Source organism: Dipodomys spectabilis, unplaced genomic scaffold, assembly GCF_019054845.1.
Source record: "Dipodomys spectabilis isolate Male_0828 unplaced genomic scaffold, ASM1905484v1 ptg000017l, whole genome shotgun sequence".
NCBI classification, from domain to species: Eukaryota; Metazoa; Chordata; class Mammalia; order Rodentia; family Heteromyidae; genus Dipodomys; species Dipodomys spectabilis.
The window spans coordinates 20,239,413-20,253,590 of NW_024870694.1; the positions used below are offsets into that span (position 1 = coordinate 20,239,413).

The 14,178-nt window shown below is 43.2% G+C and overlaps 1 protein-coding gene across 1 annotated transcript in view; it reads left to right on the forward strand.

The window, feature by feature from the left end:
- Positions 1-13,912, forward strand: part of CUNH3orf70 (chromosome unknown C3orf70 homolog) — a 55,017-nt gene extending 41,105 nt beyond the window's left edge. Inside the window, exon 2 of the mRNA XM_042670062.1 lies at positions 11,728-13,912. Within this exon, the coding sequence (XP_042525996.1) occupies positions 11,728-12,284 (557 nt within the window). The 3' untranslated portion in view covers positions 12,285-13,912. The remainder of the gene's footprint in view (positions 1-11,727) is intronic.
- Positions 13,913-14,178: the final 266 nt, after the last annotated feature.

Consider the following 14,178-nt stretch of genomic DNA (forward strand, 5'->3'; position numbering starts at 1 on the left):
AGAGAAGATTGCTGGTTTGCCCTGCTCTCTTGGGCTACAGTTAGGTGGCTTATAATCAGCAGCCCTTGGGAATACAGATGGGCACAACAATCAACAACTGATGGCTGGTTGTGTGGATGGAGTTGGACTTAATGTGGGCAGGAGACCTTTGGAACTCTGTTTTCTGATTGGAGATAGTCTTGGTTACCACTATGCCAGATCAAAGCTGTGAGGTTGTGGAGGAACCACATGTCTTGGATACATGGCTGGGATAGAGTTCTGATGGCCCCTCTTACTTGCAGTGGCAAGAGCAGGAAAGCCTCTTGCTCCTGCAGTGTTTTTCCAATACACTGTGCTAGGAAAGGTCATGTCATGTGTAATAGAAACATGTTTAAAGGAACTCTGTCCATTACAGTATGGCATATGTTATTGAAGGGAAAGTTTGCAAGTGAGCTCCCATACACTTCTTGACAGCTAGTGCATTCATAGTATCAACTGTGGAGTGATCTCCTCTATTAGATTTTTTTTGAGGGTGGGGGGAGGGAACAGCCCGGGGCTTGAACTTGGGGCCTTGGTGCTATCCCTGATCTTTTGTTTGTTCAAGGCTAGCATTCTACCACTTGAGCCACAGGTCTACTACATTTTTTTGCTGGTTAGTTGGAGATAAGAGTTTGAAAGACTTACCTACGGAGGCTGGCTTCAAACCATGATCCTCAGATCTCAGCCTCCTGAGTAACTAGGATTATAGATATGAGCCACTGGCGTCCAGCCCTCTTTTAGATTTTATACTCTAACCATGGACAAAGAGGTAGTCCTAGAACAGGCTTAGTTATGGTGCTAATATATGAGCTTTGTCCTCATTGACTCAATAGTAGAGATGTCACTTAGCTATTAGCTACTAAATTTGTTATTCTTACCCCCAATTCTTGGGATTTCGGGATTTCTCCAGCAACACCAATTTTGAAATTGGCTGACCTATAGGTCCAAGAGAAATGAGAGGTAATTATTTATAAGTGATGGCAGAAAAAACATTATAAATATATTTAAATTAGGAGCTATAATTCATATACAGAAATGTTTTAAAACTGTATCTCAGTGTTAAGAGTGTGTTTCACTATTGTGGCAGATTATTAAAAAAATAAAGTTCCAGAATACTATATTAGTTTGTTTTTTCAAAATGAGGTTCTTGAATAATAAATAGACATGATTCCTACAAAAAAAATTTTTCAGTTACTTTAAAAATTCAGTAGGCATTTCCTGAGTCCCTGCTGAGCCCTGTGCTAAGCACACACACTTTCAGACACTTCAAGATCTTATTGTTCTTGGATCTGATTAGCTAGTTAGCATTCTTTACTTGTGAATTTATGAACTTCTCACCCGTAGATCAATAAATAAACGTGACAGATGTCATAAGCCGTTTCCTTTGCTTCAGTCTGTTAGCAATATCTGTCCACAGAATGAATGGGTACTGATAACATGTTCAAGATCTGTAGAACTCACAGCTGTGTGCTGGGAGGTGGCAGAGGGCCACACCAGCGCTGTGATACCCTGGGTTCTCTGTTTTGCTGCAGAGCATAGGAATTTCTTTGTGTACAAATGGATTTTTTTAGGGTACAGTTTCAGAATTCTGTCCAGTCTGGTGATTCAGTTCGTGCATAGTGATTTTGGCAGAGAAAGGTAACAGTCTGAGATGGTCTTGTGAAATACCTATAAGGTCAAAGTTTACTTAAAAAAACGTTCATTGTTGTTACTAAAGCAACGATCAAAAGAGGTGTTACTCACCTTGTGATGAGTTTATCATCGACAATCAATCCCTCCTCCGCAGATCTTCAGTCACTTAGTATGTCCTGTCAGCAGTCCTTTTTTTTTGAACATATGGTTTTCATGCTTCACACTACCCCCAGTGACCCATCATGGACAAAAAGGCTCCCTCAGCTCTCTTTCTAACCAGTTACAGTATTCCACTAGTTCTGCAGAGTAGCTCCAGTATTAAGTAGGACTTTTCCTGCTTAAGTGGAAAAAGGTAGACATAGTCACTATATGAAACACTTATTTAGCCACTGCAAAGGACATGGAAGGGACTTCTCATTCATTATGCCCTGTCCCTTTACCCCCAGTGTGGTAGTTCAGCTAAACTTACGTGTCAAGATGATTTTGAACTGAATTGCCTGTGTGCCCAGACAGGATCAAGAGTTCTTTTGTGCCAATTTATTCAGCATAGGCTCTTCCTATATCCCACTTGCTATCCGAGGGAAGGGTCCTGCTCTTGGTGGAATATCTGAGTGATGAGACTAGTGTTGAAGAACCCTCTGCTCCAGTCAAGTTGCTTGTCTCCCCATCTGTCAGTCATCCCACACTACTTTACCCCCCCCTCCTTTTTTTTTTACGTGAGGAATGCAGAACTCTTCTGTTCAAGTCCTGCTTCCCTTCATTTTACATTACATGTTTTCTGTGACCCTTCTAGTCCTCACTATTCTTGGAACGCTTACACACTGTATGCTGGCACCCACAACTTAGTACTTACCTTTCCTCTGAGTGTTTATAGATACTTACGTGAGTAGGATGCATTTTGCGCTCTGCCTTCCCCCTAGTGGTTCACTGGAAGTTTCTTGTTAAATTACGCACGGGTTTGTTGTGTATATCTATCTTACCTAAAGACTTGGCTTTAGGTAAGACTTGACAAGGTTTAGAACCTTCATTTTCTCTCTTTTCTAATTGGCTGCTGTGAATTCATAAGTAGGGTGGACAGCTCCTTTATTCTTAGCTTACTGCACTTCCGGAAATGTTATACTTTAAAGCAGGTCTCACTGTACAGGCTGCCATACTTCAAGGTATTGAAATGTGCCCTGAAGCAATGGGGATTATGGTCATCTATTAGTAAAGGGCCACTGCTTTGTACAAGTCGCTCCATGGTGTTTTCTATCTCCTTCATTCTATCTCTTAGCTGTTTGATTTAAATCCATACCTGAGTAAGATACTGGAAGAGGATGATAGCTGGATTGATGAGGTCTGCTGAGTGTGTTGGATTATTTTGACTGCTGAAATAGGAAGCGAAGCAGATAGAAATGGAAGACAATATAAAAGTAGATTGGATTTTGTCACTTCTCTCTGTGTAATGGCTTTCTACTGCCTGCCTCCACCGCAACCCTATTTCCTTCTTTTCCTATCAAGCTCTGGCCACTCTGGGCCTTCCTCCATTCTTCGTTGTTTATTAGCTTACATTAGTTATACAGGGGGATTTCATTGTTATCGCTCCACACACGTTTGGACTGTAACTCCAATCACTTTTATGCCTCTGTCACTCTGTTGCATTATCTCTATTCCCTGGCCCTATTGCAAGCATCCCAACAGGTTTCCTTGTTCTATTTTCAGTTTTAAATGATCTATTTTTTTTGGGGGGGGGTCCAGTTGTGGGGCCTGAACTCTGGGCCTGGGCGCTGTCCCTCAGCTCTTCAGCTCAAGGCTAGTGCTCTACCATTTGAGCCATAGCGCCACTTCCGGCTTTTTTCTTTTATGTGGTGCTGAGGAATCGAACCCAGGGCCTCAGGCATGCAAGGCAAGCGCTCTACCACTGAGCCACCTTCCCAGCCCCATATGATCTATTTTTTAAAACAAAACAAAAATGGTTTGTTTACAATACTCAATGCATCTTACAAATTACATTTTCATTTCCTAAGTAATTACAGTGTGTGCAATGAGTTTACAGGAAAATATTAAGATATCTATTAGACATCTTAAACCTCAATCCTAAAATTTGAACGATATGTAACACTACATTAATACAAGACTTTTTAATTAAGAAAAACTAAACTCTGTAGTTTAATATTTCCCTCTGGTATCTTAGCACAAACTAAATGATCTATTGTGATAGTATTCAACCTCTCCTTTTTTTTTCCCAGTCGGTCATGGGGCTTGAACTCAGGGTCTGGGCACTGTCCCTGAGCTTTTTTGCTCAAGGCTAGTGCTCTACCACTTTGGGCCACATTGCCACTCTGGTTTTCTGGTGGTTAATTGGCAATAAGAAAAGTCTTGCAGACTATTTTTCCTCGGCTGGCTTCAAACTTCTATCCTCAGATCTTAGCCTCCTGAATAGGCATGAGCCCTGGGTGCCTATCTCTATGTCTCTATTTTTACCTGGTTAACCCACCCATTCTTGAGGTGAAATGCACTAAATACTCTTTCCGGAGGGATGTCGTCCTGGCTTCTCAAGTCCAACTCAAGCATCCAAAATACCTGATTTCTATTTCTGATTTTGCTTATCCTTCCTATCACTTTTTGTTTACCACTTTGAATGGCTTGTAATTATGTATCTTATGTGATGATCTGTTTTAAGCGTAAGCTCCAGGACCAGAGAGTGATTCATTTCACTTGCTCTTTTAACCCTTGTCCCTAGCAGAGTGTCACCGTGTAATTGAAGTTCAGAAATACAAGTTTGAAAAGTGGAATGAGGGCTGGGAAGGTGGCTCAGTGATAGAGTGCTTGCCTTGCATGCATGAGGCCCTGGGTTCGATTCCTCAGCACCACATAAACAGAAAAGGCTGGAAGTGGCGCTGTGACCAAAGTGGTAGAGCACTAGCCTTGAGCATAAGTAGCTCAGGGACAGCACCCAAGCCCTGAGTTCAAACCCTCAGACTGGCAAAAAGAGAAAAAGTGGAATGAGAGCAGATGTAGGAGTTGGAGATGGGTAATGCAGGTGGTGGCAGAGAACTGGACCAGAGACAGAGAGGAATTGACAGCAAGGGCTGAATAAGAACTTTGGTTTCATTTAGGATGTACCTGACATACTCAGGTTATAGGCTCTGCTAGAAGGGTTGGCCAGATAGTGATGGCAAGCTTCCTGAGCTCATGTTTGGAAGTGTTTTCATGGTGTGTGTGTGTGTGTGTGTGTGTGTGTGTGTGTGTGTGTGTGTGTGTGTGTGTGTGTGTGTGTGTGTGTGTGTGTGTGTGTGTGTGTGTGTGTGTGTGTGTGTGTGTGTGTGTGTGTGTGTGTGTGTGTGTGTGTGTGTGTGATATCCCTGAGATTTGATTTTTTTTTCTCAAGACTAGCGCTCTACCACTTCCAGTTCCACTTCCAGTTTTTTCTGAGTAATCTATTGGAGATAAGAGTCTCATGGACTTTCTTGTCTAGGCTGGCTTTGAACCATAATCCTCAGATCATAGCCTCTTGAGTAACTAGGCTTTCTGATGTGAGCCACCAGTGCCTAGTGCATTTTCATGTTTAATCCTTCAACCACCCTACGGAGTGTAGCGTTTACTGACCACTTTTACCCTGAGGTAAATGAAAATATGAGGGTATTAATAACTTCATGAAAGCCAAACAGCTGATGAGCTGAGTGGTGGGATTCATATTGGTGTGTCCCTTGACCTCCTGGGGTTGGCCATATTCATATGGTGCATCTGTTTTGTTTCTTTTTTCACTGAGCCTAGATGTGTTTTGGGTTTGATCGGAACATCATGTCAGAACAGCTGTGACAGCCTCCATTAAACTCCCATTTCTCCTCGTCCATCAGCACGTTTATGACCATATCGAGTCTCTCAGATCAGATCTTCCTTGAATCCTTGTGATCTTCAGCAGTTTACTGTAGTACCAAAACCTGAACTCCTTGGCTATGTACTCCAGGCCCCATGCAGCCTCAGTCCTACTTTCTCTTCTTTTGCTCTCTCCTTTGGTTGTCTGAACCCTTATGCTGACCTGACATGCCCCAGCTCTGAAAGCAGCCTGGAACAGTTCTGCTTGCTGCCACTAAGCTCCATGACTTTAGGAGCCAGATCAGATCCTTCACTGAAGCCAGGTCCCCTCCCCTGACTGAGTGGTACCTGTCTGCATGCCTGAGCTTTAACCAGTTCTGTCTGGTTTTGTTTTACTTTTTCACCTTCAATACCAACTTGTAAGCTCCCAGAAACAGGGCTGCATATTGTACTTCATTTTATTTCCCTGCAGCGTTTGATTTAGTAGTATAAACAGTAGCTATATGTAGTCAATATTTACTAAATAAGTAGATAAACCATACTTCTGGTGGTCTGTTCCACCAGGAATTTGTATATATTAATGTGTGAGACACTCTAAGAAGTTACACTGCTCTCAAATTTAAAAAAACCGAGTGTCATGCTTATATTTCTGATAGGGATTTCAATATATTAGAAAATGTGCAAACTGTAGTGTTCTCCTAGGTCAAAGTGGAAAAATATTGATGTACTGTCACTGGGGCAAGATAGGCCATGAAAATTTCGTAATACTGTTTTATTTTGCTTTTCATTTATGATATCTACTCAACCTAATGACTAGTGTACTTTGCAGAAATGGCTAAAATCATTTGAGAATTTCTTTTACTCCATTGGGAGTAAAAGGAACATAGTAAATATGAAATCAAAGAATTAGACTGTGCATTCAATTTATCTCAGGCCACTCCTTAGTATCTCAGCATATTTACCTAATTATATTTTGCATAGGCTAATATTAAGGTTTTTGTATCCCCTGAGAGCAATATATTTCCTGTGTCAAGGGGACATACATTTAACAACCATAAAACTATCTGTGAAAGCAAAAATCTCATTTTCCTCCTAGAGGATCTTTTGAAAGATCAAAATATCATGCCTGGCATTATAATTCTAGCTACTCAGGAGCCTGAGATCCAGGATTGAGGTTCAAAGCCAGTTCAGGCAGGAAAGTCTGTGAGACTCTTATCTCCAATTAACTACCAGAAAACAGGAAGTAAAGCTTTGGCTCAAAGTGGTAGAGCACTAGCCTTATGCAAAAGAGCTCAGGGACAGTGCTCAGACCCCAAGTTCAAGCCCTGTGACCTGGGGTGGGGGTTAAGGGGAGATCAAAATATATAACTGATTATAGACAAACATTTTAACAAGGTGCATAAAATAGCCTAATGAGTATTGTACATTTATTTGGCTTGCTTTCTATATTTATTTTTGTGCTTTTGGTTCCCTTTTTGCTTTACAACTGAAAGAAACATCTTCAGGCAATTGTGTCAACAATGTAATTACAGTCGACTACAGTTGTGGGATGTCAGCTGAAGCAGTGGTAGGGAATGGCTGTGAGATGTTAGGGTATTATTTAGGGCTGAGCTAATGGTTTCCTCCTGCATGCAGAGCCCAGAAGGTCTCAAGGCCTAGGTCTGAGAACTAACTCTGTCTTACTGTATGAGCTTGAGTATGTAACAACTCTCTTATATCCTTATTCTTTTCTTTAACCAAAGAACCAAGATACGGATATAAATCTTTGTGGTTTTTTTTCTTTTTTCCAGTACTGGAGTTTGAACTCAAGATCGTGTGCTTCCTAGGCAACCACTTTTACCTCTTGAGTTACTCCCCTCAACCCTTTTTGTGTTAGTCATTTCTGCTAGGGTCTTGCACTTTTTGGCTGGAGCCAGTCTTGGACCATAATTTTCTACCTGTGCCTCCTTGTATAGCTTAACAAACAAGCATGTTTGTTTTTTGCCCATGTTTGCCTCAAATCACAGTCCTCCCAATCTCCACCTCCCAAGTAGTTGGCATTCCAGTGTATCCAGTCTGAGAATATAAATCTAAGTCTCATTAACATTTTTTTATTTTTTTGGGTCCAGTTATGGGGCCTGAACTCTGGGCCTGGGCGCTGTCCCTCAGCTCTTCAGCTCAAGGCTAGTGCTCTAGCACTTAAGCCACAGCACCACTTCTAGCTTTTTTCTTTTTGCTTATGTGGTGCTGAGAATCGAACCCAGGGTCTCGGGCATAGCAAGGCAAGCGCTCTACCACTGAGCCACCTTCCCAGCCCTCATTAACATATTTATTATGAGAAGTGTGTTATAAATTATTGCCAAATATCATAAAGGGGAAAATCAGAGCTATTGTCAATGTAGAACAGTGGAAGCTACTTATTTATTGGCTTGAATAGGATTTTATTTGAGAAATACCAGAAGTATTGAATCACGGCTAGGCATAGTAGCTCAAGCCCTGTAATCTTATCTACTTGGGCAGCAGATATAAGAACATAGTTGTTTTTTTTTTGCCAGTTGTGGAGCTTGAACTCTGGGCCTGGGCGCTGTCCCTGCACTCTTCAGCTCAAGGCTAGCACTCTACCACTTGAGCCACAGCTCCATTCTTGCTTTTTTCCCCCCTGCTTATGTGGTGCTGAGGAATCGAATCCAGGGACTCATGCATGCGAGGCAAGCACTCTACCACTGAGCCACCTTCCCAGCCCAAGGACATAGTTTTGAAGGCAGTTCAGGCTAAGAAAAAAAATTTTTTTATACTTTATCTCAATCAATGGCTGAGATGGTACTATAGGAGCTATGGGTAAAGCACAGTGGTTGGGCATAGTAGTATACTCTTCGCATTCTACTGACTCCAGGAAACACGAATAGGAGGATCCTAGTCTGGGTTGGCCCAGGCATAAAGTGAAATAAACCTTCCAACACAAAAAAGGCTGACCAAGTGGCTCAGGTGGAAACGTGCTTGCCAACCATTGCAAGGCCTTGTGTTCAAATCCCCAATACTGTTTCTTGGGGCTTAAATTTAAGGCCTGGGCTCTGTCTCAGAGCTTCATTTGCTCAAGGCTAACTCTCTTAAACTTGAGCCACAGTACCACATCTGGCTTTTGAGTAATATCAGTATCAAAAAAAAATTAACAAGTCTTTAACTCCCATTTATTGGGGAAGCAGAAATGTTTCTTGTTATGCTAAAATAAATCCTCTGTGTGTACACATACGTGCATGTGCATACGCTCTCCTTTGCACCAGCTTGAACTCAGGGCCTGGGAGCTATTGTTGAGCTTTTCTTGCTCAAGGTTAACACTCTACCACTTGAGCCACATTCCACTTCCAGCTTTTTGGTGGCTAATTGGAAGGAAGAGACTCACAGACTTTCCTGCCTTGGCTGGCTTTGAACCTAGATCCTTGGATCTCAGCCTACTGAGTAGTTAGGATTACAGGTGTGAGCACTGGCAGCAGCCTACAATAAATCTTTGGTAGAAGATAGCTTCCTAAGCTCAGTAGCCTTTGGCCAAGAACAGAAACAACCAAACCTTCATTCCTGTCATTTTTTTGACACTCCAGCAGGAAAGGCTAATCTTTTCTCTGCCCTATGTCCAAAGGTGTCTCCTCTGTTCCCAAGTCTGGGCCTTGTAGGGTTGAAGGCCTGCCTCTTCTATGCCTTCAGTCTTGGAGGTGAGGGTCCCCCCATGCCAGCTGTCAGATCTGACCTACCTTCACCTCTGCCTGACAAGTGGTAATATCTCCATCCATAGAAGCACAGAGACACCTGGTAGATTTTAAATAGACTTCCCCAGGCAGTGTGACCAGCTTCTTCTGACTTCCAACTTTATCAGACCATATGGCTTGCATATTTGTTCCAAGCCTGGGAACCCAGAGGTGTAGCCATTTTTAAATATGCCTTTTCTGTGTGATACTCCAGGATGAAGCTGAAGATATTTTTAGAGTAACTTAGTTATGAAGAAATTGTGGCATCTTTTTTTTTTTTTGTATAGGAGTCAAGAAACCAAAATAAAAAATATAAGCAGGCTAGATTGATTTTGGTAGATTAGCAGTGGCGTGTGATTTGTTGCTATTCTTTCATGCTTCATTAATGTTAAGAAAACAAGACCCTAAGTTTGATTTCATAGGAACTTCAGTATAACCAAGGACTCAGAAGCAGGAGACACAGGATGAATGAGTGGTTTGCTTTCAAAAAGGGTACCATAAATCAGTGAGTTGACTGACAGGGCTTGCTCCTTGGACTGCTAGACAATGTCTGGGTATATTTTTGTTGTCTTGCCTGGGGAAGAGCTGCTACTGGCACCAGTTGAGTGGGTAGAGAACAAGGATGCCGCTAAACAACCTGCAGTGCCTAAAACAGCCTCCACAATCGTGTTTACTGGAGCACAGTGCCAGTAATGCTAAGGTTAAAAACCTTTATCACACGGAGAGCCATCAGCTCATTTCTGTAACCCTAGTGACTTGAGAATAGGAGAATTAAGGTTCAAGGCAATGAGACTCCATTTCAGTAGAGAGATGCTAGATGTGATGGTTTGCATCTGTCATGTCGCAGTGACAGGAAGCCTAAAACGAGTGCACTGCAGACCAGGCTACACATCTAGGCATGAAGGGAGACCTGTAAAACAACCAGTGAAAACCAGTGTTAGAAGTGTGTCTTGGTGGAAGAATGCCTGCCTCAAGCCTTGAGTTCAAAAGTTCAAACCCCAGCACTGCACCCCCCTCCAAAAAAAAGAAAGCTCTGTCACAATATGTGTAGCCTTGGATTGTTGATGTAAATGGGGAATCATGTGAATTAGGAAAATCCCCAGGTGATACCTATTACAGTAGCTGCTACCCTGTCTTCTTGGGGGGCCATTTTCTCCTGTTAGCTTTTTTTTTTTTTTTTTTTAATCATTTTATACTTACAGACTGGGTAACTTCCATCACTTGGCATGTGGAAATTTTGCTCAATGAAGTAAGAATAAGGAAATGGACCCATTACACATTTCACTTACCTGCAACTGAGAAGCAGTGCTGAGAGCAGAGGGGAAGACTCTCTGGGAAGATGGCAGCTGGCTGCGTGTGCTTGTGCCCCTGCCTGTCTGAGGCCACTGCACACCAGTGGCTTTTGGGTCAGAGAGAACAACTTTGAGAACACTGGCCACTAATGCACTTTGAGTCTTTAGAGGCATCGTGATAACTTCAGCCTTCCCCAAGCATGGAGGCTTGCTGGGACAGTCCACAACACTCTTGCCCATTGGATAAGTATTTGCATGTGTTCTGATTAAAGCCCAGAAAGTTAGGCATAGGAGGTGTAGCTCAGAGACATTGCAAGGCTCTGGGTTCCATTCCAGCACTGCAAGCAAGACAAAAAGAAATCTACTAAGTGAATGTTCTCCTGTAATTCTGATGATGCATTTTTAGTCATCCAGTTTCAAGATGTATTAACTTAATAAAGATAAGGTAAACATGGGGTTGTAGAGCCAGTGTGTCTCACTTCTGTAATCTTAGCTACTTAGGAGGCTGAGGTTTGAGGTTTGAGGCCAGACTGGGGAAGACAAATCTTGAGACTCTTATCTCCAATTAACCAGCAAAATGCTAAAAGTAGAGATGTAGCTCAAGTGGTAGGACACCAGCCTTGAATAGAAAAGGCTAAGCAAGAATGCAAGACCCTGAGTTCAAGCCCTGGAATCAACACACACACACACACACACAATTACAATTTTATTGTATACTATTTTACAGCTTGTGTATTTTCCCATACTATACTGTAGTCATTCTTTGTTCCAATATGATAAGACATTCAAGATTGATTGTAAAGACAAAACAGTATCTACCACATACCTCCTCAGAGCAATTAGAATGACTTAAATATAAATTTCAGAACATACACAGATTCTTTTTTTTTTGTCGGTCATGAGGCTTGAACTCTGGGCCTGGGCACTGTCCCTCAGCTCTTCAGCTCAAGGTGAGCGCTCTACCACTTGAGCTACAGCGCCACTTCCGGTTTTCTGGTGGTTTATTGGAGATAGGAGTCTCAAGGTCTCTCCTGCCCGGGCTGGCTTTGAACCGCGATCCTCAGATCTCAGCCTCCTGAGTAGCTAGGATTACAGGTGTGAGCCACCAGCGCCCGGCTACGTATACAGTTTCTTATACTACAGTTATTTAACTGCAATGTTGTTGATTCTATTCCTGTTTTCTTTCTCGATGTTACTGAAATGTTTCAGGAAACATAAGTCTTCAGAACATACTCTTGACGTTTCAACATCTCTTTTGTGTCCCACAGGCAAATACGTGTATCAGCCTATGACCCCTGTGGAGCAGCTACCAAGCACCGAGATCCCTGCCAGGCCTCGAGAACCCACAAACACCATTCAGATCTCTGTCTCGCTCACAGAACACTTTCTGAAACTTGCATCTGTCTTCCAGCCTCCCCTTCCCCCTGACTCCCCGAGGTACTGTATGATCTCAGACCTCTTCATCGACAACTATCAGGTGAAGTGTATTAATGGGAAGATGTGCTATGTGCAGAAGCAGCCAGTGCCGCACTCCCACAAGCTGAGCCCCGAGGAGGTCTCTGCACACGATGCCTTAATTTCAAAAGAGAGCAATACACCAAAAATAGATCACTGCTCTTCTCCCTCGAGTTCTGAGGACTCCGGGATCAATGCCATTGGAGCCCACTATGTGGAATCGTGTGATGAGGACACGGAAGAAGGAGCAGAACTGAGTTCCGAGGAAGATTACAGTCCTGAGAGCAGCTGGGAGCCGGATGAGTGCACCCTTCTCTCCCCTTCCCAGTCTGATCTGGAAGTGATTGAAACAATAGAAACCACTGTGTGAGTCCAGGGGGGCCTCGGCCTCGGCCTCGGCCTCTGCTCCGCACTGGACTCCTTACTTTTGTCTGTTGGATCCTTTTCCAATGCTATTGGTATTTTCTATCCCTTCTACCAACCATAGCAGTTCAGTGGTCTGCTGATTAGTGTCACTCTAAATCAGGCTGATAACTTAGACAGTTTTTATTGTAATGGTTTTCTTTTGTATCTTTTTATGTAGCATCTGGTGTCAGGAATTGTGACCCAACCTTAATTTCACTGGGAACTTTGAAAGCAGCGACGATCACAGAACACACTGGATTGGATGGAGGAGCTACCCAGACTGCACAGCCAGTCCTTTGCAGAAAGGCTCCTGTCTTTTTGGCATGGTCACTGCACCCTTGTCCTGCTAGTTCCCCAGGGGAAGCAGTTTGCTCCCTCGGGGAACAGTGGTCCATGTCGCTCTCCCCTTCCCCCTTGTCCCTACCACCTGTCCTGGGTCAGCTGCCTCAGCATACTTCTGGATTTTGATAGAGGCCAGTTTGGCCTCTGTGTCCACACACACAACCCTCTGCTACACGGGCTGAGCTACATCTTCACATGGGACGAGATACCACCTCAGTGTCATGTTCAGTGGAGCTTTAGCTGAGCGCCAGATACAGAACGGACAAGACCTAATTCCCACCACGAAGGGGTCTGCATTTCACGGGACACGCTCATGGAGATCATGGTACCCAGGGACAGAGTTAAGGACTTAGCTAGAGGCAGGTGCTGCAGCGTTGGAGCTGGCCTCATGGATGGGTTTCCCGGCATTTCTCTGCTTTTCCTTATTTTTCAAACCTTGGGAAACATTTAAGAACTTAGATCGGTATTGTAATTATGAGGCAGTCACATCTGACATCTTAAAAAAATCAATAGTTTTTAGTTAGCATGGAAATGCTAAAAGATGAAAGTCCTTTAGGGATTAGGAATGAATCTAATAGGTTTGATTAATTCTGCTTCATTTGGTTATATGAAGCATTAGAATGGGTTAGATGAGAAATGGATTAGAATTCAGTTTATGATGCATGGATTTTTTTAATGAAAATGGAAAAAGTTGAACTAGTTCACTTCTAAGGAGAAAATATTTTGTGTATTATTCACTTTACCACATGAATGTTCACGGTCCGCATAGTCCACGTATGTGCCCCTTTCTCACACACACGATAGTGAACACTTCTTCCTTATACAGCTCTCTTCAGAACGCTCGTCTCCGTATTGCCAGAGATCCTCATGTGAGTTGCATATCCACCACTTCCCTAAATCTGTCTGTGAGGCGCAGTGAACCCAGGAACTTCCAAGTGCCACCTGATGACATGAGAAACGTCAGCCGGAGCGGAGCGTGTCTTCGTCCCGACTCTTCCTAGCATAGTGGCATTGTCAATCTGTGTTCGGGTGGTGTCGCAGCACATCTTTGTCACATTAGTTTGTATTTTAGGAGAGTAGATCTAGTTCCTTTGGGATCTTCTCTGAGGCCTCCATTTTGTACCCTCCACAAAGTACTCAAGGAGGAGTTTGTTTTCTGCATTGTGTAGTTTAATGTTTACTAGAAATTTTTATTAGATTTAGGTGTCCAAAATATCTGTAGGACTTCAAAGGCAGAGTATATATGCCTTTCTGTTTGTGTGTGTGCTAAATGAGAATGCGGCATACATCTTCCCCTCACTTGAAATGTAGTAACTTGTTAAACCAAGGAGGTGGTATGAGGAGCTCCAGAGACGACCAGGCATAGGTGAGGGCAGGTGTATGGGCCTGAGGGACATTCCCCTGGCCAGATGTGGCCCCGAGGGCCTTTGATGAGCCCAGCCTCAGTTTCCTAATGCTTCCCTTGAACCATGGCTGGCTGAAGGCAGCATGGAGGCCCCGAGCCTGTGAGCTGCTCA